The sequence below is a fragment of the Chaetodon auriga genome, chromosome 1, assembly GCF_051107435.1.
Source record: "Chaetodon auriga isolate fChaAug3 chromosome 1, fChaAug3.hap1, whole genome shotgun sequence".
NCBI classification, from domain to species: Eukaryota; Metazoa; Chordata; class Actinopteri; order Chaetodontiformes; family Chaetodontidae; genus Chaetodon; species Chaetodon auriga.
In genome coordinates this window covers 30845968-30868505 of record NC_135074.1, presented here as the reverse complement: position 1 = coordinate 30868505, position 22538 = coordinate 30845968, and the positions used below count along the sequence as shown (strand labels likewise).

General features: G+C 45.5%; 1 protein-coding gene across 1 annotated transcript in view; it reads left to right on the top strand.

Annotated features, from left to right (window-relative positions):
* Positions 1-22538, top strand: part of crtc3 (CREB regulated transcription coactivator 3) — a 32601-nt gene that overhangs the window by 3389 nt on the left and 6674 nt on the right. Inside the window, exons 2-10 of the mRNA XM_076734414.1 lie at positions 885-995; positions 3818-3946; positions 7753-7814; positions 13856-13918; positions 15980-16083; positions 20191-20229; positions 20323-20408; positions 20675-20724; positions 21544-21764. Coding sequence (XP_076590529.1) covers positions 885-995; positions 3818-3946; positions 7753-7814; positions 13856-13918; positions 15980-16083; positions 20191-20229; positions 20323-20408; positions 20675-20724; positions 21544-21764 — 865 coding nt within the window. The remainder of the gene's footprint in view (positions 1-884; positions 996-3817; positions 3947-7752; positions 7815-13855; positions 13919-15979; positions 16084-20190; positions 20230-20322; positions 20409-20674; positions 20725-21543; positions 21765-22538) is intronic.

The following is a 22538-nucleotide window of genomic DNA, read 5'->3' as shown; positions in this document are numbered from 1 at the left end:
TGATGAAAAGTTTGTTGTAGGCAGCCAAGATGGATGCACTCACTGCTGAATGAATGAACAGAGCGTGCCGCGGTTAACGCCACAGTTAGTTCACATAAGCTGACAAATGTTGCACCAGAGGACGAAGCTCTGAATCATCCTGATATCTTCTCATACTCAGTCTCTTTGAGAGGTCTCTGTCCGCTCTCTGTAAATCTATTGATAAAATCAAATAAGGTCAGTCTTTGAGATTCAAATGTTGCCCTTTGAGCAGTCTAAGGAAGACCTGCCCCTCTGATTTGCCTATTCCTGATCACAGGTGTTGATTGGCTCTGTTTACCTTACCTTGGCAGAACAAGCCGCCTTCTGTTTTCTGCCGGGTAATCGTCGTGACATCTCTTGGTACGGTGCCTGTTTGGAGGCCCGGCCACCCATTTCCTAGAATGTGTCCCATAAAACTCAAATATTGCTGAATTTTTATCATTTATTTTGGATGCGTTCGTACATCACGTCTGTGTTCCAGTCAATGAGCAGAGCGTTTGGTTCGGCACTCAGGCCTAAACGTACTCAGTAGCTGTAATGTGTGACAGTTGTTTCGACAGTGGAGTATCTGATTGCATCACTATCTGACTTTACAACACATGAATTTTGTACATCCTAGCTTGCTGTGAATGCTTTGAAGTGGCATAAACAGACAGAGATTTTAAGAGCACTGAAAATTGGGGAAAGAAGAGCATGAACAAGTAGAAGCAAAGGAACCAGAGTTCAGATCTCTGGCTTCATGTCTCTTATGAGAAAAGCCTGACTCTGATCACGCATTGTCATTGAACATGTATGCTCTTCATGTGTCCAGAATTCACAAACCCTGACAGTTTGTTTGTGTTTGTCGCCCTTTTGACTGACAGGTGCAGTTTCAGAAGATCCAGCAGCTTCGTCTGTCTCAGACACGGGCGCCCTACTATGGAGGCTCTCTGCCTAACGTCAATCAGATCGGCAACACCAGCGTTGAATTTCAGGTGGGATCTCATCACAGTCGAAATATACAGCAGCAAAGGAGACGTTTTAGACGGCTTCAGCAGCTATGAAGTCCTGGACAACTTCCAGTTTCATCTAATGCGAAATTCCAAACTCACTTCAGTAGAATTTGTTTTGGTCAAAGCAAAATGTCTGTGTGGGAAACCAGCCCTTTCGGTTTATTCCAGGGTTTCTGCAGTGAATCACACTCTGAGATACAGTCAATCCACCGGTGAACGCGCTCGTGTGTCCAGACAGAAAGCACGCAAACGTTTCGCTCAACTTTTTCAACTCCCATGGACACGTCTGTGCGTCAGTTTGTGCCGTCCAGTGTGATTTCATGTCTTTTCATTGATGCGTTTGCAGTCATCGCTACTAAAATTTGCTTTGCATTTTGTCTGACCATGCAACTTGATTCGGCCGGGCGTGGCTGCAGCGTGTCTGGCACAAACGCTGCCACCTGAGCGGATTGCAGTCATTGTAGACGATGCTTATGATTCCACTCTGATTTCAGAAGCAACTCTTCGCTCTCCTCTGCTGAAAATCCAGGACTAGTCTGTTTTTGATGGACGCTGCGTCAAGCTGCACAGAGCAGGGCAGGAAGTCAGACACAGGAACAGCATAGAGCATCGGGGAAATTTTCAAAATAAAACTTTATGCTGTCTCTCGATTGTATATCCAATCAAAGTAGTCAAAGACAAAGAAAACATTTAACTGTGCAGCCTACTTTCGCAAAACCAAGCAAGAAACACCAAGTCAACAAAATCTGGTAGACAAAAGGCTCCATTTCCAAAATGTTCCTGGTGGGATATGAAGCCGGAAACAAAACTATGATGGCCCACTTCCATGCGGCAAACACTGAGCCACGTTCAGCTTTTTTGGCCGGATGACCCTGCTGAGGTTTTTTTGATGAAGCTGCATCGGCAGCACAGCAGTGCCATTGAAATGCATGAGGAGGTGGCATTTTTCCACATAGTGTCAGTGTGAGCGCAGCCTGGTAGATTTACTGCTGTAATTCAGTGGACTTTGTTTTGTGTGAATGTGCTTTAATGCTTTCTTTTAAGCAAAAGGGTGTTTTCTTTAAAACCCTGCAGTCAAGCACATTCAAGGTCTTGTTCTCATTGAGGGGTTTTTCAAGGCCCAATCACATCATCCCCCGTCCTCATGCTGTCTAGTCCAGTGGTTCCCAAACTTCTTTAGACCCCTTCTTTAGACATATTAACAGTTCTGGATGTAATATCATTATTGCATTAATTATCCAGTTCTTGTTGCATTAAGGCTCATTCTCAGTCATTTAGATTAAAAGCCAACAGATGCTCTGCCAATGCAGATAAATAATTAACTTAAACAGTGTGTGTGTGATAAATATGCTAATATGTTGAAAGTATTTCAGCTTATGTTTAAGGTGCACATGGGAAAAAATAACAAAATAAGAAAAGGTTGCAGGGATTTTAATGGGACATGTGAGGCTGCTGTTGGAGCGCTCTCTGATGTGGGAAGAGAGACCACAACCCACAGGTCTGACTTCAGAGGCAGGCGCCCTCCAGTCTTAGTTTCATGTGTGCCGGGATGAGAGAGCCAGATCACACATGTGACGCTGTGAATGCACAACACCACAGTGAATACGTCGGACGAGCAGACAAAACCTGCCCGTTAAGCCGTTAGCCAAGCAGCACTGAGTCTGATTTTAACTTTTAGCACCCTCGACTCGTCCGTTTGGGAGCCACTGGTCTGTTCTGACTGCAAAAACAGCAAAACGCTGTAGTGGACTTTGAAAAGTGCAAACAAGCTTCTCCTGAGAGCGTTAAATAATTAAGTGCTGACTGGAGAAAGTATGGAATACAAGATCAGTGGTGTAGTTCTCAGCTCTCCTCGAAGCAGTGCAGCGCTGCATGCGATCCAGCAGTATCTGTGTCAGCTCTCTGAGGAGTGGGCTGTGCTGGGATACGCAGGGTCCAGGTGAAAGTGCCCTTGTTACTCGGAAGAATGGCCCTTTGAGGTAGAGCAGTAACTGCAACAGTGTGGCCAGCTCCAGAAATCAATCCCCACATGGAGGAGAAATGAAATCCGTTCAGCGTCTCCTCTGGGAGCAAAACTCCTCTTCTAGATTCTGTTTGATGAGAACTCTTTTTTTGGCCTTAATCAAATTAAACCAATGCCTTAATGTGCGTAATTCTTCCCTCTGCATGCTGTTCACTCTGACTTATCTGAGCTCTTTTGAAGTGACTGTGTTTGAGTGTCAAATCCAACCCGATGCATTAGATTGTATTTATGTTTTATTCCAAGTTTCATTGTGCTGGTTGTTTTCTGTTTGTTGTTATTGGCATAAGAGTGCATTTTGTCTTGAACATTCATTTTGTTGCTCTGATGTATTAATGTGACTTTCAAATGTGTCATTTTTGTTGAAAGTATTTTTCAGTTAAACCCACAACAGTACAGTACTGCGCAGGTCATGCACCTTTGTGTGTCGTATTAGAGTAAAATGAGTATATTTAATTGCTCCTTTGTGTCTGGAGTGTTTATCAGCGGTCCAGCTGAGAGCCATCATGACCTAGAAAAACATGTGAAACTTAGCTCTCCTCACGTCCTACAATAGCCAGTTTCCAAACAGTTTTCGTAAAATGGCACACTGGTTTAGAAAATACTGGCGCTTCAGACTTCAGTTGACACAGTTGAGGCATGATTACAAATGAAATATAGTTTTGTTTTGTGCATCCAGATACAGCTTCAGTTTGACTGACGTGACACTTTGGCAGAGGGATTCCTCTCTTTCTGCCATCCTGCAGGAAACTTCAGTGTTGTAAGTCTGATGTGTCTTTCTCAGGGCGGCTTTCCATCAGGGTTGGACTCCGTCAGAGGGACCCGCCACCACGGACTGGTCGAGAGGGTCCACAGGGACCGCAACCGCATCAACTCTCCCCACCGCCGACCCATCGACAAACACGGACGGCAGATATCCTTCCCAGCCTAAATCATTGACAGTAGGAGATCTCCAGTGATGTGGAAGTGTTGTGGCTTCCAGGTGGTTGCTCTTCATTGTTGTTGTTGTTGTTGTTGTTGTTGTTGTTGTTGTTGTTGTGGTGTGCGTGTGTTTTAATGGTAGTTTGTGTTTGTGCTGTGGTTTCAAGCGTGACGACACTTAGCAGTGTAGGCAGCTGTTTTGTAGCCTCAGGAAGAGAATTAGTCATTATGCTAATTTGAAATGTGACGCAGAGACAGTGCGCTTTACTTATGCCTAATGGACATTGACAGTCAGATTCTCAGCACTGAGCTTGTGTATCCACGCGTGTGTTTTCTATTAAGTGTAGCAGCAGATGTGATTTTTATGAGGAAGCTGCAGGAGAGTCTAATTGTTGTAAATGTGACAGTACAGAGAATGAGGAACAGAGGAGTGAGTGTTTGCACTTAAACTTTCAGCTACACACTTTCAAATCCATTTTCCCAGAGTTTCCTTAGTGTTGAACTGAGAAAGAGCAGAAAAATGTGTTTGTTTCTGCTGCATCCTGCAGCTATTTTGGTTACAAATTCCACCGTCTGTAGTCATGTAATTCTGACTTTTTAAGTTTCATTATTCAGATTTTGTGGACCAGTGGACAGGACCTGCTGGGTCCAGTATGACAAACCATTTAGGAGTTGGGAAAGGGTGTGGTTAAAGGGTGAGGGTGGGGCCAACACACCAGTGAAAAAGACACTGGTGATGGTGTGGGCCTTTTTGTTGTAGGCCACTCCCACTGCCACACCCTCTGCTATGAACAGTTAATCAGCTGTCCTTCGTCTCGTAACCGACCTTTCCTCAAAATCAAAATCTTATGTATAGATTTCCGCTTGTGTACTTTCTTGCGATAGGCCTCTCCCATTGCCATGCTCACTTTTAGCCAACACACACACACACACACACACACACACACACACACACACACACACACACACACAGTGGACACACCAAATTTGAGCGTCCTTGGGCAAAAACTGTGGCCGTCAACCCACAGAGTGATCCATAGAGCTGCTGGTCGCAGATAGTATAAAAAGTTCTTTATGGATAGTTTGTAATGAGCTAGTTTATAGTAAAGAGATACTTAATTTCCTCATCTGCATTCACACCCAACATGTCGTTTTTGCATGAAACGCCACTTTAGCCCACTGATCCATCAGTACGCCTCCACCTCGGAGTGTTTTCGGTAGCGGATCTGTTTATTTCCTGCCTCGGGATGGAGATGATTCAGTGACCCGTCACGATGGTGTGTGATAGCTGCAGGGGAGTTTGTCCTGTGTCTCAGCATGTGATGTCATACCGGTGTGTGTTTCTGTGGAGAACCACAGAATGTGTGAATAACGTAGTGGTCATTAGGATGTATGCAGCATGAAAGTATTCCACTAATCTACAGCAGTTTTTCTTGTATTGTCAGGACAGTGTGGCATCATGGCTGGAGAGTCATGTATGTTTTTTGTATGTGGACAAGGTTAATGTTTATAGTAGACGGTGGAGATGTACGTTAAGGTGGAAGAAAGAAATTCTACCATAAGTCTAAACATACCGTTTCAGAGGGTTTCTGTAATTCAGATGAATTTCCTTGTTTATTGTGAGCATGTGTTGTACTGTCGAACACGCTGTAATGTATATAACCTGGGTGGAGGCACTCCTATAAAAGAAGCACTTGACCTATTTGGTGGGTGGTGTTGGTTCCCCATGTGTGCATACTGTGCATGCGTGGAGTCGCTGTGGTCAACATGGTGCAAAGGTCACTGGTGAAAGAGATTGTTGGTGTTGCTGCCAAAATAGACAAAACTGTCCATCTCCAAGTGCTTTTCATGTGTCAGGCTAGAAATCTCAGCGGGAGGAGTCATGAGCAGTCAAGTCAGACCCTAATTCTGTTCATGTCTTTATATTATTTGAGAATTGAGTGCTTTTGGTAAAGCGGGTTTGTGTGTCACAGAGAGGGGAAGACGTCATGGTAGTAAAACAGCCTGACTCAGAGCCCAAAGCCCCAACAAGACCCGGAGAGGTCAAGTCTGTAGGTCACGAGGGACGGCTCTTGGTCTTAACCTTTCCTGTTCCATCCAGACCCAGACTGTTTTTTCTTCTGTGTATTTGCTTACAGTTTCTTTCATTTTAATTTTTTTCCCTGTGCTGCTCGGATGCTCTGGCTCCATGCTGTGAATGGAGAAGTTACTGCAGCCGACCACCAACTCATGCAGCTGACCGTACCATTTGATCAGGCCTACATGAAACAAGTTTGAGATACTTTGAAAATTGGTCAAAATACTTCTTGGATGATCGCAGCTCTGCACTGATGTAGATAAAAGAGCAGTGTCAGTGTTCAGGTCTTGATTTCATGCATCCTGTATTTGTGAATGAGGATTATTGATCTTATCTCAGCAGTGGTCCTGACACTGAAACTCCACAGCCACTGTATGGAATGAGGATCTAATTCCACGCTTCTTATTCTCATTCCAAACTATAAATACTGACTTCAGGGCTGCCCAGTGAAAACAGTGTGAGTCTGTGTTGATGCTGCGACGCCTGTAGAGAAATTTGTGTGGAAACCAGGATACTGTAAATGTCTCTTTTTGGGACCGCGGATGATATTTAGCCACATGCCCACCTCGTAAACACTTTCCCCTTTTCTCCACTTTTACAAAACTACTGATATCTGTGCAATGCATGATTCAGAACAGCATGTTTTTGTGTTATTATAGATGCATCGAACTGCCAAATTGGCCATATCACCAAAATAATGGCCGCTGCAGATGAGAGCATCATGTTTTAAATGATGATAACGTGTGCCGCGGTTTGTGGCTCTCTTATCCAATCACACTGCCATATTTTCAAAATAGAAAAGTGGTCATATCCCTACAGTCACTGCTTGTCTGTGTGTGTGTGTGTGTGTGTGTGTGTGTGTGTGTGTGTGTGTGTGTGTGTATATATATATATATATAGTTTCTACGTACTGGACACACACCCTAAGCGTGACATCTGTAGTTTGGGGTTGACTCCGCTATTGTAGCTGTTGTAGCACATGAACCGGTCAAATAACCAGTTTGACAACATTGTTCCCTTCCCTCGTCTGTGTCTGGAGAAACCACAACAGTGTCCTTTCCGCTCAGTTGTGTGTGGGTATATTTGAAAAGGGGCTTATCCCATGTTTTGTGTGAGGGGTGATGAGCGATAGCCGGACTCCGCGCTCTCTAAATCTGCCTCACTGCTGATAATAATTTGTCCAAGGCCGAAACAGATGCTGTTTAGAGCAGTGGTCGGCCTTGTGCGACGTCAAATCTCTGCTTTAATTTGTTTTTGTTGACCGGTCACCATTTTGAACACCCCTCTCCAAACAACTCTGCAGACAGGAGGCAGATTGTAGAGCAGAGGAGCTGGACCTGCAAACGCTGGAGGAGCGTCAGCGAGACGAAAGTCCTGCCCGTCCTCAGACAATGCCAGGAACTGCCTCTGCATTCAGTAGTAAATCAAATAATGCTGTCATTGTTCATTAAGTGTTTGAAAAAGGCAGATCTATTGTTCACACTCGTCTTTCGCTGCAGTGCTCACAGTACGAATGCTGTTTTCTCTCTTTGAACGTGTTTAACTGTTATCCTCAAAGATTTCATGTCATGCATTGAGCTCAGAGCCGTAGTTAGAGCTCGTCCCTGTTTCCTTTTTCAATAAAGAAGTCAGGCTGAAGTAGACTGCTTATGTCATGCAGCGTTTAGTGTAACAGTGATGTTTCTGTGTTTGTGCCAATACTTTCCTTAACCAAAAGCTACATAGAGAGCTCTCCATATGGAGCAGTGTACCTGTCCCCACCTCTGGACAACAACTGGAGAAGGTGAGTAGCACATCTGTTGATTGCTGGCAGAATGGTTATTGCCTTCTCTTCTTCCTCTAACTGGATTATTTTACAACAGGAACTGTTTCCTCTTGCCAGCCTGTTTCCTGTATCAAGCTTCTTTGTACCTCCTGTTACAGTCTTTCTGTTTCCAGCCACACAAATCAGAAATGTATGTGATCAGTGGGTCAGAACTGAGGGAGGGTCGGCGGGTGGAGGGTGGAGGGTGGAGTTATTGGCCTTCATTGTTTCTGCACAAATGTTTCAAGTGTTGAGATGCTGTGTTCGCCCTTGGAAGGCTGCGTTTACCTAAAGGTGTTTGACAGGTAGCCTTTTGCTTTAAAGGTCATGCCCAACAGCTGTCGTCCTGCTGTTTAGGGATTTCGTGTTTTCACAGAGCCACAGCCCTGTGGTGCTCGTCTCCGACTTAGCAGAAATTCAACCGCAGTACCTGCTGGAAAACAGTGCCACACAAGCTGACCTTGATGTGAGCTGCAAGATCCCTTTTTCCAGCTCTGGTCGTGCCCACGTAGAGCAGTCAGTGTATTGGTCGACAGCTTTTCCTCAGCGTTCACAAGGGAGTGAATTATGGCCCTGTGATAAAAAGCTCAGCCAAGCTCCTCCCCGCTCGCTCCCCTTCGCTCTCGCTCTGTCTCCACACTTGTGTTTTATATGCTGGCTTGGCCGGCCGCCAATCACCCTGCCTCGTCTTCTCGCACAGCGCTGACACAGACCTTCGCCAGGCTCCGTGTTGAGCGTACTATAACAGCCTGTACTGTAGAAGTGAATAAGGCCCACGCCCTCTCGTCATTGTTGACGGCACAAAACAGGTTGGCTGACAAACGTCCTCACGGAGCAGCCAGACGTCAGTGTTCTCAGAGTGGGTGTGTTTGTGGGAGAGCCATGTGGCACAAAGCACCGAAGGCAGACTCACATTTCATTTTACGCGGCACTACTTTGTTCCAGACGGTTCCTCAATGAAAGATTGTGCATCATGTGGTCTGAGCTTCAGTTATGAGTATGAGAAGTGTGACGGCTATTTTCATTTGAAGTGGCAACAGACAAAAAAGTTTCTGTGCTGTATCTTATCTTGATGAATTGCACGGCCATAGAATAATCACACCATGTGCGTTTAGAGTGGCCGTACTTTCACTGTGCAGGTGTGTCTGCCACCAGGTACGATCTCCAGCTGGCACCGTTTCTGTCTGCTTTCATGAGTCCATTATGGACCAAATGAATGAATGAAGTCACTCTTCTTCTGCTAATGTTCACTCCTCTCTGACACCAGCCTCTGTAGCAGTCACTTGTTTGTGCAAAGCAACACTACGCTGTTATTACTCTACTTAAAACTATGGTAATTTCACTTTTCCTCTCCAGTGAACATGCTTCTTTCTTCTCTTGTGTTTCCACCATGGTGTTGATCATTTCCTCACAGAAATTTGGAATCAGATGCAGTGAGTCTTGTGTTGTGGGTGGTTGCTGGGCTCTGAGGAAAACAGAAAGTGATCCGCTTGTCTTTGCGACGGCAGCATCGACAGCGGTGCCCCGTGGAAACGCTACAAGGGTTGAAAAGTTGTCTGTTTCCATTTGAATTAAATAATTACACCAAGACGCATGCAGGCTTGGCTAGCAGGCCGTTCATTCATACTCTGCATGGAGTGAATCACTCTGTGGCATAAACCTGTTTGTTTTAGGCTGTAAACTGATGCACTGCAGCAGTTTATGACAAATCATTTTCCATTGATTGCCTTACATGGTCTCTGTGGACACAGCAGTGGTGTTTTTAATTGTAGCTGTTAAATCACAAAGTCCCCGTTTTGGGGATTGTTAAAAAACAAAGGTTACATAAATGCAAGTATTTCCATGTAACCTTGTGAGATGGCACGCGGTTTATCCCTGCTGTATTCTGCTCATGCTCGTCCCTGCCTTTGACTCTTTCTTCTCTTCCTCCATTCCCCACCAGTAGTTCTGTATATGTGATTGGCATCAGCTCTGTCAAGTCTCTGCAGGCCAGGCCTGCTCTCCTGCTCCAACCTGCAGCAGATTGTTGTCACAGTGTGTAACAGGGATAAACTTCCCCCTCAGCAGTGGATTTTGGCCCACTTCACTGTCACGGGCTGAGATAAGTTTCCCCTTTGTACTGGCCTAAGCTGACTGTGTCCAAAAGCTTGGAGAGCACTCAAACCCATCTGCTTCATGTCCACGTATCCACTTGCCATAACATTTGACCGTATGCGTTGACCATATTTAAGTTAGGGTGTGACCAGCTCACAACAATTTGATCTCAATCTTTCATGCACATCTTTTTTCTAAAGGTTCATCCAAGACAAACATCGGTGCTCCTGCCTTCTTGCTCTCATTTCTAGTAGCTCACTGTGCTCCTGCTATGTAAAATAGCTGGCTAGTCCTCCCTCCTGAAACGTTGCCTATCGGGATCTGGCAGGATGTCATGAATGAATTAGACTTTTATGATTCTCGGTTGATTTACAGACTCTGGTTTTCACAGAGCGTGTGGAAGAGTAAAATGTAAAAAAAGGATGGAGATGGATGTTACATAGAAGTAGAGGGAGAGAAAATGTCTTAATTGAGGTAAAACTTGAGATGCGTGCAGCAGGCAGGTTCCTCGTTGGCTGAAAATCAAACCAAAAAGCTCGTGCAGACGAGAACTTCACCTCTCTAACAGCCACTACAGCTGTAGAGAGCAAGCTCACAAAGAAAAACAATCCAGGATTTCCCCTTGAGAACTGGACAGTGTTGCTGCACCATCACACAGTTATGCATATTCTCATGTCATTTTTGCATTGAAAAATATGTCAGCATTATTATTTTATCAACTTCTTGGACCCTGGAGCAAAATTGCACCACTTGCTGGGGTCATATTGAAGACAGATGTTTCCATTGCTTCCTTGGAATTTCACAAATTTTATCATGATTAATATCATTTCAACAGCATTATTGCACAAGAGTGCTTGTCCTGTCAGCTGTGTATGTGGCCAGAATGGATGAACAGTACAAAAACATGCTTTTTCACAATCAGTGTTGTGTTTAAGTAAAGAACTAACATGCTGTTGGAGGGGAAATGGGAGTCTGGCCCGACGTCTAGTCAGATGAAGGAGGCTCGTCTTCCAGTAGCCTGTTGGGAAATCCCATTGAAGAAAACCGTCATTTGTTGCACTGTTGTCAATGCACTGATTTAAAAAAGTTAAAACCATTTTCCTTTCGTCTAAAGAACAGATCAGTGCCTCAGCCTACTATCTGTCCACCGTAATGGTCTCAGGCTCTTGTGTTGTTGCAGTGAGAGGCAGATTCCCTGCTTGACCGTCTCAGGGGAGAGTGGGGCGGTAAGTGTTTACAACGCCAACCACATCTGCACTGCATTAGCGCCAGTCAGCTCTGGAGAAGAGCCACAGAGCTCTTTAACTGTTTCGGTGCTTTAACCAACGCAGCAGCGATCTGTCTGCTGCACGCCCACCCTGACGGCCGAGGACAAGGCGACAGGGGGGACATGCAGGAAGCATGCATGCTGTGAAACACATTACATTTTTACGGCGGCGTGACACATGCCAAGCTTCCCAGCCTCTTTTAGATCAAGACTCGGAGGCAGTGGGCCAGTGCTAAGGGATCGTCCGGCATGACAGAAATGCAGGGGAACAGAGCTGTTCACATAGCCTTTAACCGCTCCGTGACCAGCAGTCTGGCCAACTGATTTTATCATCTCTCTGAATTTGGTGAAGCTGTTTTTTTCCCTCTCACTCTAAGTAGTGATTTCCCAACTTAGTCCATCTGTTATGAGTCAGGCCATGATTTCTTACATCCACCATCTGTCCTATAGAGTTTACTCAAAGTGTAGTGCTTGTTTGGAAATGTGGCGTGTCAAAGAATATTACTGTATGGGAAGAGGATTCGTTCTCGGGGATTGGTTCCTGGGGTCATCAGGCATCGGACCTGAGTACAGCCCTGGATGCGTCCCTTCGGAGACCATCTGTTTCGGGGTCAGAGCCTCGATCCAGTCCCACGCCCTTCTCCTCCTCCATTCACCCTTCTTTGGCCTGCTATTCCTGTACCAGCCTCTCTCGGGATGAAATCTCAGACCAGGCTCCCTGCAGATTGCTCTGTAGAAAGGCCCTCCAGAGGAGAGATCTTAAAATGTCTTCTTTGGAAGATGTGCTGTGATGATTCTCGAGGGCTTTTATCCTCCGTCTCGGTGGTCCGATGGCTGCGCTCCTATAAAGAAGGCCAGTGTTTCTGCTCGTAAACACCAACCTCTGTCTCACCCTGAAATCACCTCACAAACTCGGTGCCCTTAGAAATCAGGGACTCCAAGACTCCAAGGTGGCATCAGCAAACAAAAACAAAACCAACATGTCGTCATGTCAGACAGATATTTGTTGTTGGATGGGTTTGGTGCCAGAGCTCATCTGCATTCCACAGCCTACATCATGAATCTAAATATAAATATAAGCTACTACACCCAACAGTGACGAGCTCAGAGTCTAAACCAGGTGAGGTGACACACATGGGGCTGTTGTAGTTTGTATACTTTGTTTTTACGCTGCTCATCGAGTGTCACAGTGCATGATGGGACACTGCTGTGTCAGAGGTGGCCGCCTGTAGGATGTTAGGAGACCTACAGGCTTGTTGCATCATCGCTTTGAAAGCCTCCCTAAAAGCCTTGTTTTTGGTGTGAGCAGTTTCTCTGAAAGCGAAACTGTTAAACTTTTACTGATCAACAGCAGGTGTGGCCAGAAGTACCAATGATCATCAGCTCCCAGTCACACCACACCAAAACGGTGCTTCTTTCAAGTCCTTCTATGCTTAATAACTACAAACTTGAACTGAACCTGAGGGGTAATTAAAGGCGACACGATACATTCTCAAATGCACAAAGAGTGGGACGAAGGGGCCCCCTAGCTGGTTAACCGGTCCTGTTACCCAGCATTCCTGCCAGTCATAAAAACCTTGTACTCACCAAGTTAATTACTGAGACTGCAGTAACATCACAGAAGTATCTCAAGAGATGAAAACCCTGCGCTCAGCTGCCGTCATTGGTTTCGGTGATCTGGCTCAGCCGTCTGCCTTTTTACGACCTGTCTGATTATCTGACCTCTTGTGTGTCTTCACCGTCTGACTTTATCCCAGAGATGTCACTGTGTTCCCAGATCTCAGCAGCTGTTTTGAGGACAGTGCTATCCTAACCAAAAGAATTGATAACCAAAGCTATGAAATAAGACCCCAAGTTGTAATAAACTGGATTTGTTTTTAAACCTAAGAGCCATAATAGTTTTTGGTGAAGAAACCACCATGTTGTTCTTTAATTTAAGCTGAAAAGCCAGAAAACTTCCCACATTTCTACAAATGTTCTGGTGAGCAAGCATGACCGCCGGCATGGCTGAAAGGAAGGGTGGCCCAGCACGGATAGGACATTCGTGTCCTTCTGTGGACCATTTGTATTTTTAGAAGACGAGTCGTACCAGTTGAAAAAAGCAGTGGTTGGTTTTGTGTGCTTTGAGCCTGAGGAAGAGTCAGGACCCCTTTTTGCTGAACGCTTCAGAAAATCCACTTAGTCAGTGTTCCCACTCCAGCGTTTCGGGCTCTGACAATGACCCTTCACATCAAGTTGTTTACGTTGCTTCTGTCTCTGGCCAGTCGTTCCCCAGAGAGCTGCTCCTGCTGCACCACGTCTCTCTCCGCGGTAGATAAGAGAGCTTGAAACTGCTCTCAGCTGCAGGTTTACAGACCTGGCTCGCAGTCCTCCTTCTCGTTAGCGCTCGTCTTTGTTTGTCTTCGTTTTTTCCGTCTCGTCTGTCTTTGCTCTGCTTTTAATTTACTCTGTCTTTCCGATGGTATTGTGCTGTATTTGAGTATCTTCCAGGGTCTTTCTCTCTTCCACTCATGCACCAACACAGACTCATCAGATTTTTTTTTTTTTTTTTTTTTAACAAAGGTGTTTTCTCTCCTTCACCTTTCAGGCAGGACCAGGGGGTCTCTGCTTTCACCCAGTAAATTTGTCTGTCCTTCTTTTCCTCTGTCTCTCCTTGAAGGGAACAGCAGCCATGGACTGAGGAAAAACGGCCTGGGTTTAGATTAATATCACAACTCAACAGGTGACCCTTGACCCCCCTCCCCCTCTCTCTCTGTATGTCTGTCCCTCATTCAGTCTGTCTTAAATGCTTTATCCCTCGCTCACACAGAGGCCAACAACTCTGTCCTTTGTCTTTTTGCAATCTCTCGCCTGCATCGCGTCCTGCTTTCCAGCCTTTGTAAATCTCTGCCTGATTTGTAACATCTCATAATCCTCCTTTCTTCCTTTGAAGCACTGAGATTGAGGGCCACAGAAATCTCAGCTACTGACTGTTTATGGTTGATTTATTACATTTTTTTCCTTCATCTGTCCAGTGTGGAATTTCTCAGACGTTGCACAGTAGTTGATGTCTTTCTAACCAGCTTAAGGACTCACGGCTCCTTCGCAGTCTAACATCAAGGCTCCTTATTAACATTTTCTTCCTTTCAGCCTTTTCACGTTCTTCTCCAAATGTTGTATTTGTGTTGTTTTTGTGAGAGCACGTGGGTCGCACTATGACCGACACAGGGAGGAGTTCAGATTACACCCCAAAACTTGCTTTGTTTTCAGAAATCCTTAATGTCAGCTGTCCTTATTGAAAGTGGTTCACTGAAGGTCATCTGAGAAGCTTCTTTCTGTATTTCAGGAAATTTGTTTATTTGCTGTTTCACCAGGAGTTGAATGAGAAAATGAATATAAATGTGAGCTCTCTGGCTTCAGCACAGAGGAGCTCTGTCACATGTTTATTGTAGCTTTGCATAAGAGTGGATGTGGGTAGACAGCAGTGCATCCACGAGCCAGCTGGCTTTCGTTTGTCAGTCGCTTCGCTCAGATGCTGTGTGCAGTCACTGCCCAGCTGCAGAGAGATGCCTTCAGTGCATCATCTAACTGCACGTTAAACCAGTGTTTTCATATATATTTAAATATGATACCAGAGTTTACACACAGAAGCCAAAACCTGACTTTGAGAAATCCAAATTATTCCTATTAATACCTGAACAGAAGCAGCTGTATGACTGTATAAACACTTTAAGAGAAAGCAACTGAGACTGCGACTCTGACGAGGCGTTCAAGGCCCACATTCAGCGCATGACAGTTTTTGAGACCCAACATCTTTAAAGGTCGATATCCTGCTCTAATGTGTTAAACCAGGTGAAGCTGATGGAAATGATATGGATCTTTAAGATAAGAAGAAACACTTATCTCAACATGTCGATGAAGACTTGTTGAGGCTGTAAAAACTCAGAATGTTCTAAATATGTGTATCGTAATGATAAGTGGCCTCGTTGTGACCTTCCTGTTCAATGTAAAACATGGAAAATTTATTCCATTATGTTCAATGTGCTTTCCATCACTGGAATAGTTCTTTAGACGGCGTGTTGCTCGCCATGTTTTGAATTTAAAATACAGCTTTAATAAACATGGCAGCCGAAGCAGCAACATTAAGCGCGGTAACGCTCGCAGCTGGAGTGATATAGGACTCAGGGGTTTGTGTGTGTGTGTGTGTGTGTGTGTGTGTGTGTGTGTGTGTGTGAGTGTGTGTGAGTGTGTGTGTGTGAGAGAGAGAGAGAGCGAGCCTGGTACAAATGTAAACATGTCTAAGTGTCAATTCACAGTTCATATTAGATATATACAACCAAGAAGACAGGCTATAAACCAGACTTCCCTGTCAGATCAGATCAGATCAGAAAACGATATTCCTGAAGCTGAAACTGTGAAGGATGATGTTTGATCTTTCCTGCATGAAGTCTCATAAATATTGCACACTTATCACTCTCCCTATATTTTCTCTATCAGTGTAATTAGGGATGACAGGCAATAGTAAGCTGCTCTGAAGCGCTTTAAGGTGATCTTTATTCCATCGCTGAGTCAGAATGAGTTTTCCTCACAGACTCGTAAACATTTAGTTCGCCGCCGTGAGGATGTTTATGCGTGAGGTCAGCGTGAGCTCTGAGATGAATGCAGCTTGTGTGGAGGCAGAGCAGCGAGCTGTGACTCACTGACCTTACGGCCCTGAGAAATCCTCTGCCTCTGTCCAAGGTGCTGGAACACTTTGCATAATTTTCCTCTTCCTCCTCCTCCTCCTCCTCTTCCTCCTACACAGAACCAACTCAGACTCTGCTCTCCATACGAGCGCGATGAACCCAAACCCTCAGGACCCCTTTGGCATGAACCAGCAGATGGGTCGAGCTCCCCCCCAGCGTAATGGTGAGAGTAACCCACGAGCGTGCACGCATGCACGCACACACACACACACGCACGCACACACACACACTCAGAACACAATATACTCAACTCTAAAGAGAGCAGTTTGTCATGGTTCTTGTCCATTAATGTGTCCTTAGCTCAGTTTATGGAGGCTCGGCGCCGTCGTTTGAGCCAGTTTGTCTTTTTACACTAAACATCTCTGTTTCACTTTCTCTGTTAAAGCTGCACAGTTTAAAACCTCTTGCATGAATCTTTTGGAGTGTTTCCTCATAAAGAGTAGAGTCCCATCACCCCACGGTCTTATTCTAGGAAATGTTTTCTGTGTTCAAACTGCTCTCAGTTATTCAAGTCACTCTGTTGGCCGTCCGTCACCTGATCTTTCATTGTCAGGCCTCCATCTCAACAAGCTCACAGACGCCTGGCGAAAGACTAAAATTTAAAGTCCCCTCTACTCATGAATGTGTTTCTCTTACTGCTCCTCCACTTTGATGTTTGAGCTTCACTGTACTGAATGTAGAGTTTGACACTAGAGGACTTAAAGATGTGCCTCAGTTGTGACCTCACATCTTGTGTCCAGCAGTTAAACATCTGGGACCAGTTGCACTAACAGAGCTTACGTCTGGTCTTAAGCTCTGTTGGTCATAACATTCAAAGTCCGACCTAATAGTTATGCCGGCTGCACCGTCGAGGCTTCCTCTTGTTCTTTCTAAGAGCAGGCGTAAAACAACACCACTGATCAATGGCATGTGTCTTATATCGGCTTTATGAGGAGAAATAGTATGACTGCTCTTTGTGGTCATTTTTTGAATTGATTACTTATTCCACATATTTGTCAGTCGTGCGTAAACTGAGAGACGAGCAGACACACACACAAAAAACTTCACGGTCTAAAATCACGAGGTTATTTTAACGATCAGCTCTGTGTGATTGGAAAAGAGCAGAATTGCTCATCGACCGGCGCTGTTTTTGGCAGACATTCATCAAGACAGTGGCAGATTGTTAACGATCAATGCATGCTGGTGCAAACTCATCCCTGGAGTGGACAATTTTTGCCAATTTTAAGGATTTTAAAGGATTGCAAACTTTTTTGTGGAAAATCCAAATGAGACAAAAAATAATTCTTCAGAGTGTTCTTCTATCTCTAAAAACATGTCTGGAGGGAATCTGTTCTAAACCACGTACTGTCCTAAGAGCACCAAGTAATTTTTGTCCTGACATAATAACATGCGTCAGATGTTTCCTGTAAAAGCTTAACGCTCCTTTTCATCGCTGCCTGTTGACAGAGCTGCTCCCTCTGAATTCCTCTGTGTCATCATGAAAAAAGGTCTCGCTTTACCGATTTTCTGTCAGTCGTTCACCTGTGCCAGCTCTGCAGTCTCTCTTTATTGGAACTGTTTCTACTCTAAAATATATGGGAGTATATATGCTTTGGGTGAAGCGCCGTGTCTGACCTGCGTCGTTTATTGGAGTGAGTGTGAACGACCACGAGGAGCAGAGCTGGCAGGATCTATCAGCAGATGGAAAGCCGGTGGAATATTCCATGTGACATGCGTACCACCAACGAGGCAGGACGCCGCCTACAGAGACTAATTAAGGTCCACTTGTGTATTGAGACACGGCGGCTAACGCTCATCCGGTGCGTTGAAGCTCAGGTGGGAGCAGCAGTGGGGTCAGTGCCGGCAGAGCTGACGTGTTGTTAAACCAGATGCCCTCTCAGTCACAGGCAGCACGCAGGCCGCTGCTGGACGGGGCCCATGTCGTAGTAATCATGCTAGTTTATGGTGTTTGTGTTTCTATTCCTCTGGTCATTTATTAACAGGGAACACAGTCCATACAGCCAACTGCCTTTCAGTCTCGTAAACCACTCCAGGCTCAGTTACACAAATCCCCATCAGGCCGCTGTTGCTCGAAAATGTTTTGTAAGAGGTCCAAAGACGAAGATCTAACTCCAGCTCAAAGAATCCATCTTCCTCCCTCTCTGTCTTCACACTCTTCATCCATTTCATTGCGCCTCTCCGGAGCTGTTTCCATTTGGAGCTTCCAGCGTGTTTCTGATTGTTTGATGTCAGCGCTGATGAAGTGTGGACTGGATGAGAGAAGTGCTCCTCTGGTGCATCACTGCCCACAGTGTTTAGCCAACACCTTTAAACAGGATATTGCCTTAAGATCTTGGCCAACTTTGAGTTTCACATACAAACAGAATGAAGCCGATGCAGATATATGAAGCACAGTGTGTCGCGCTTTAAACGGCTCACCTTAGACCCAGTTGGAAATCTTGGCCTGTGGGTGTATGTTGATTACAAAAGAGCTGATATAAGGTATTTCATGTTTATGATTGCTCCCTGTTTGTTATAAGCATGTCCCGTGAAACTCTTAAACTGGTCTGCAACTAACGATTATTTTTATTATCGTGTAATCTCACTCACTATTTTCTTCATTAATCATTTGACTCCAACAAATGTCAGCAAATAGCAAAAAATAAATAAATAAAAGCCCATCACATGTTCCCAGAGCCCACAGTGATGTTTCAGAATGTCTCATTTTGTCCAACCAGCAGTATTCTGTTAACCATCAAAGAAAACCACTAAATGTTCCAACTGAAGACAAGGAACAAGTGGATTTTTGCCTCTTAATGATTAATCGTTCTCTGCTCGTGTGCAGAGCCTCCTTCAGAGCTCCCAGCAGACCCAGAATCAAGTCTTTCTAGTTAAATTGTGTACGTAAGAAGATGGTTGGATTCCCCTGGCGGTGAACTGAGCTGCCTGCGGGGCAGTATTCACAGCACAGGCTTCCTGCATGGGCTGCTGTATTCAGTCCACCAGCAGAGACGACACACAGCTCACAGGCTCCAGATCCTGTCCTCTGAAAGAGGCTTTGACACCAAACTGTTAGGATGGAGCAGCGCAGCCTCATCGCCTCACTGCTGCCGTCGCAGGAGTGCAGAGAGCTGTGAAGCCCCAGGGCCTCGTTGACACCTCTAAAGGTTTCAGTGGGTTTTGAGTGGTGTTAAGCCCTGGCTGATTAAAGAAGCATCTAACTAGGAATTACAGCTATGAGTCACACCGCCGAAGTGGAAACACTTCAGCCGATGAGTTCAGCTGCAGTCTTTTTGGTCTGATCTCTCTCCTGCCGGTTGTTGTCAGTGGAAAAGGAGCAGCGTCGGTCAGGAGAAATCTGATGTTACCTGTGCAGCTCAGAGACCTCTGACTGCTGCTCTGCCGCCGCAACAGACTGTGATATTTTTGTCTGAATCCGGAGCGTTTACAGCATTGAGTGCATTGCATGGTGTAAGTGATCCAGCCAGGGACACAAGCCAGCCATTTTCCATCCCAGTTGTCCTGTTTCCGTCCCAGTTGTGCCTCTGCGAGAATCAGCAACTAGACACCTCTGAAGGGGGAATGTAACAACGCCAGACTGTTGTATCGCCTCATTGTCCCATCTGTTCCAGCAGCCGAGAAGCTGCCTCTCCCAATGAATGGGCCTCAGAGAGACTGAGAGCATGGAAGGACGAGGAACGGGCGGGCGGGCAGCGGTTCAAAGGCTAAAGGAAGAGAAGTCTGAGCGATGAGGAGACCTGAAGGAGACATCAAGAGAAACAGAAGACGTTTTCCTAATAAGGAACAGAGCGAGCTGGACGTGTTGTTGCTAAGGACGAGCGTTAGACACGGAATAGGCCAAGTTGAAAGGAGACAAAGGCATGTGTATCTGGCATCGGGTCTCCAGTAAGAAGGAACAGAAAGAGGCTCTTTGTGGCACGAGAAAAACAATGGCACTCTATTCCTCATCAGTCCATGAGCCCCCCACCCAACGTCTTCCTCCCCCTCCTCGTCTGTGTGACTAATAACACGATGCCAGATGCCCAGCTGTTGTGTTTATGATACTGTGCAGTAATTGCAAAGGGCCTGTTCCTGTCAGGGACTGATCGCTGTGCCAGACATGCCGGGATAATTCAAACAGCTGCTTAATGTTGAATATCCTCTAATGTTGCTCTGTTTTTGTTTTTGTGTCTTTCTTTATTTCTCCATCCCTCCCCCCTCCCCCCGTCCTTTTCTTTTTGTTTGTTTGTTTGTTTGTTTGTTTGTTTGTTTGTTTGTTTCTGGCATGCAGCTAGTGTAAATGAGGCAGAGGTGGACGGCTCCGGAAATGGTGAGTTGCACTTTGCTTTTCATGATCGAGGGATGATTGAGACGAGTTTGTCTGGTAAACACGTTTCACCAAAGTGTCGTTTCTCCTCTGCAGTCTTCTCCTTCCCCTCCCTGCCCAATGAGGAGAGTCTAATAGGTGTCAGTAAGCCCCTTCCCAAGCAGCTGTGGGAGGCCAAGAAGGTGAGGCTGCTGCTCACTTATTGCTTGTGACATCAGTGCCGGGGTGATGCTTCCTGTGTTGTTTGTGTGGTAACTCCACGTGGAAGCAGATTATCATGCGTGTAACTCCCTGCAGGAATCAGGCTTGACATGACAACACACATTAAAGACAGTTTCTCTGTCAGCACCTCCAACTCAGACATACGTTCATCGAGCGATGGCTGGCTGCTCAAGAGTTCTGTTCATTTCACAGTGTTCTTATCTGCTTATTTGTGTTTGTGTTTCAGGTCCAGTCTCTGGCATCAAGGCCTAAATCATGTGAAGTGCCTGGAATCAAGTAAGTCTGGGGCAGAGGCGCAGGGTCCAGCACGTCTTATGTGTTTTTTAATCCGTCGTACTCAAATCGTCGTTGCACAAAGCGTTTTAATGCCACACGGGAGCAGCTGGTCAGCAGCAACAGTGGAATCCTAGAAATGAAATACCACACATTCCCACCTCGTCAAACAGGATGTCTGTGTTCCTCTTTACGCGTCTGACACGTTTGAAATAAGAGGAACAGAGTTATTACAATCAGATTCCACAGGCGTTGTTTCACAACAGTTTGCTCAGACTATTGTTTTCCCACTGCAAACGACCTCCGCTGTCATGTCATGATTTAGAAGCAACCGGATGTCTCTGTTTGTGCTGTTTGCACTTCATTAGCTTCAGCAGCAGTTTCCCTTTGCCGTGACAGATTTAAGACTTTCAGAGAGACGTCCTCTTGTCTGATGTAGAAGTAAACAGTAAACATAAATAAAGAGTGAGCATTAGCAGCAGAGCGACACGCGGCTCGTGTGTGTGTGGAGGCAAGCGTTGGCTCAGTGCTTTATGTTGGGCCTCTTTGTCTGCGTGTTACTGTGTGGGGACAGACAGCAGTGAGTCACTGTTGCTGTTGTTGATGCAGCATATGAGCATAGATGGAAATTAGAGAAATAATAGAGGAAATGGAGAGTGGGTGGGAAAAAGAAGAGTGGATGGGAGTCAGAGAAGTGTCTTATCGATGTGGAAAGGCAACACTTAATGATCCTACCTTTAATTATGTTTACATTCATTCAAACGCACCCTGAGCATCACGTCTGTTCCTGCTTTTGTTAACTTTTATTCTCCTTCTCTGCAGTATATTCCCGTCCCCGGAGCAGAACCCGGGTCTGTCCCACTACCAGGGCTTGTTAAATACAGGCGGCTCCCTGCCCGACCTCAGCAACCTGCACTTCCCCTCACCGCTGTCCACCCCGCTGGACCCTGAGGACAACGGAGGGTACCCCAACCTCAGCGGGGGCAGCAGCACCGGAAACCTGCCGGCCGCCATGATGCACCTCGGCATCAGCAACTCACAGGGTGTGTGTGTTTACGGTCTCTGCGTGTGTGTAAAACAAAGCAGTGTGCGCATGCCACCTCTTGTTGGTATTTTCACAGGAACAAAGGAAAGATGAAGAGAAAGCAGGAAAAGATTTGCATCAGTTTTGCATCAGAAATGTGTCTCTGAACCATCTGAAGACCCTCTCAGTCTATTTTACAGCCTTGTGGGAAGGATCCCCGCCTCCACCTCCAGCTGAGGGTGGATAAATACGCTTTGATATTTCAACTCTTCCAGTCTGTTCTGAGTTCTTGGTCTTACTTTTAATTCCGAATACCTGAAATTTCGGAGTCAGAGCTGATCAGACCTTGATGGACTGAGACTCAGACTCCTGATGGATGTTGATGCATTTTCTTCTCCTTAAGTTTAGTTTAAATATGTTAAATCAGAGCTGGGGCTGTTAGCATCATACAGGAGGGGGAACGATCATTAAAAGACTCAAACAGTCATTTCAGAAATGTTCAGGTTTGTAGACTGATAAAGATAAAGGTCCTCTGTGTTAAAAAAGCTTATTAAATGGCTTCAGAGCTGAATGTAGAGCAGGCTTGTTGTTCTATGTTTGAACACACACGCAGGATTTGGGTTGATCAGCGTCGTGTCACCTCTGATCAGAGTTGACCTGCCGTCAGTTTATTATCTGAATTTACTCATTTGTTCATCATCCCCCTCTTCTAACTGTCAGGACTAAAGAGTCTGTGTGTGTGTGTGTGTGTGTGTGTGTGTGTGTGTGTGTGAGTGTGAGTGAGAGCTGGAGG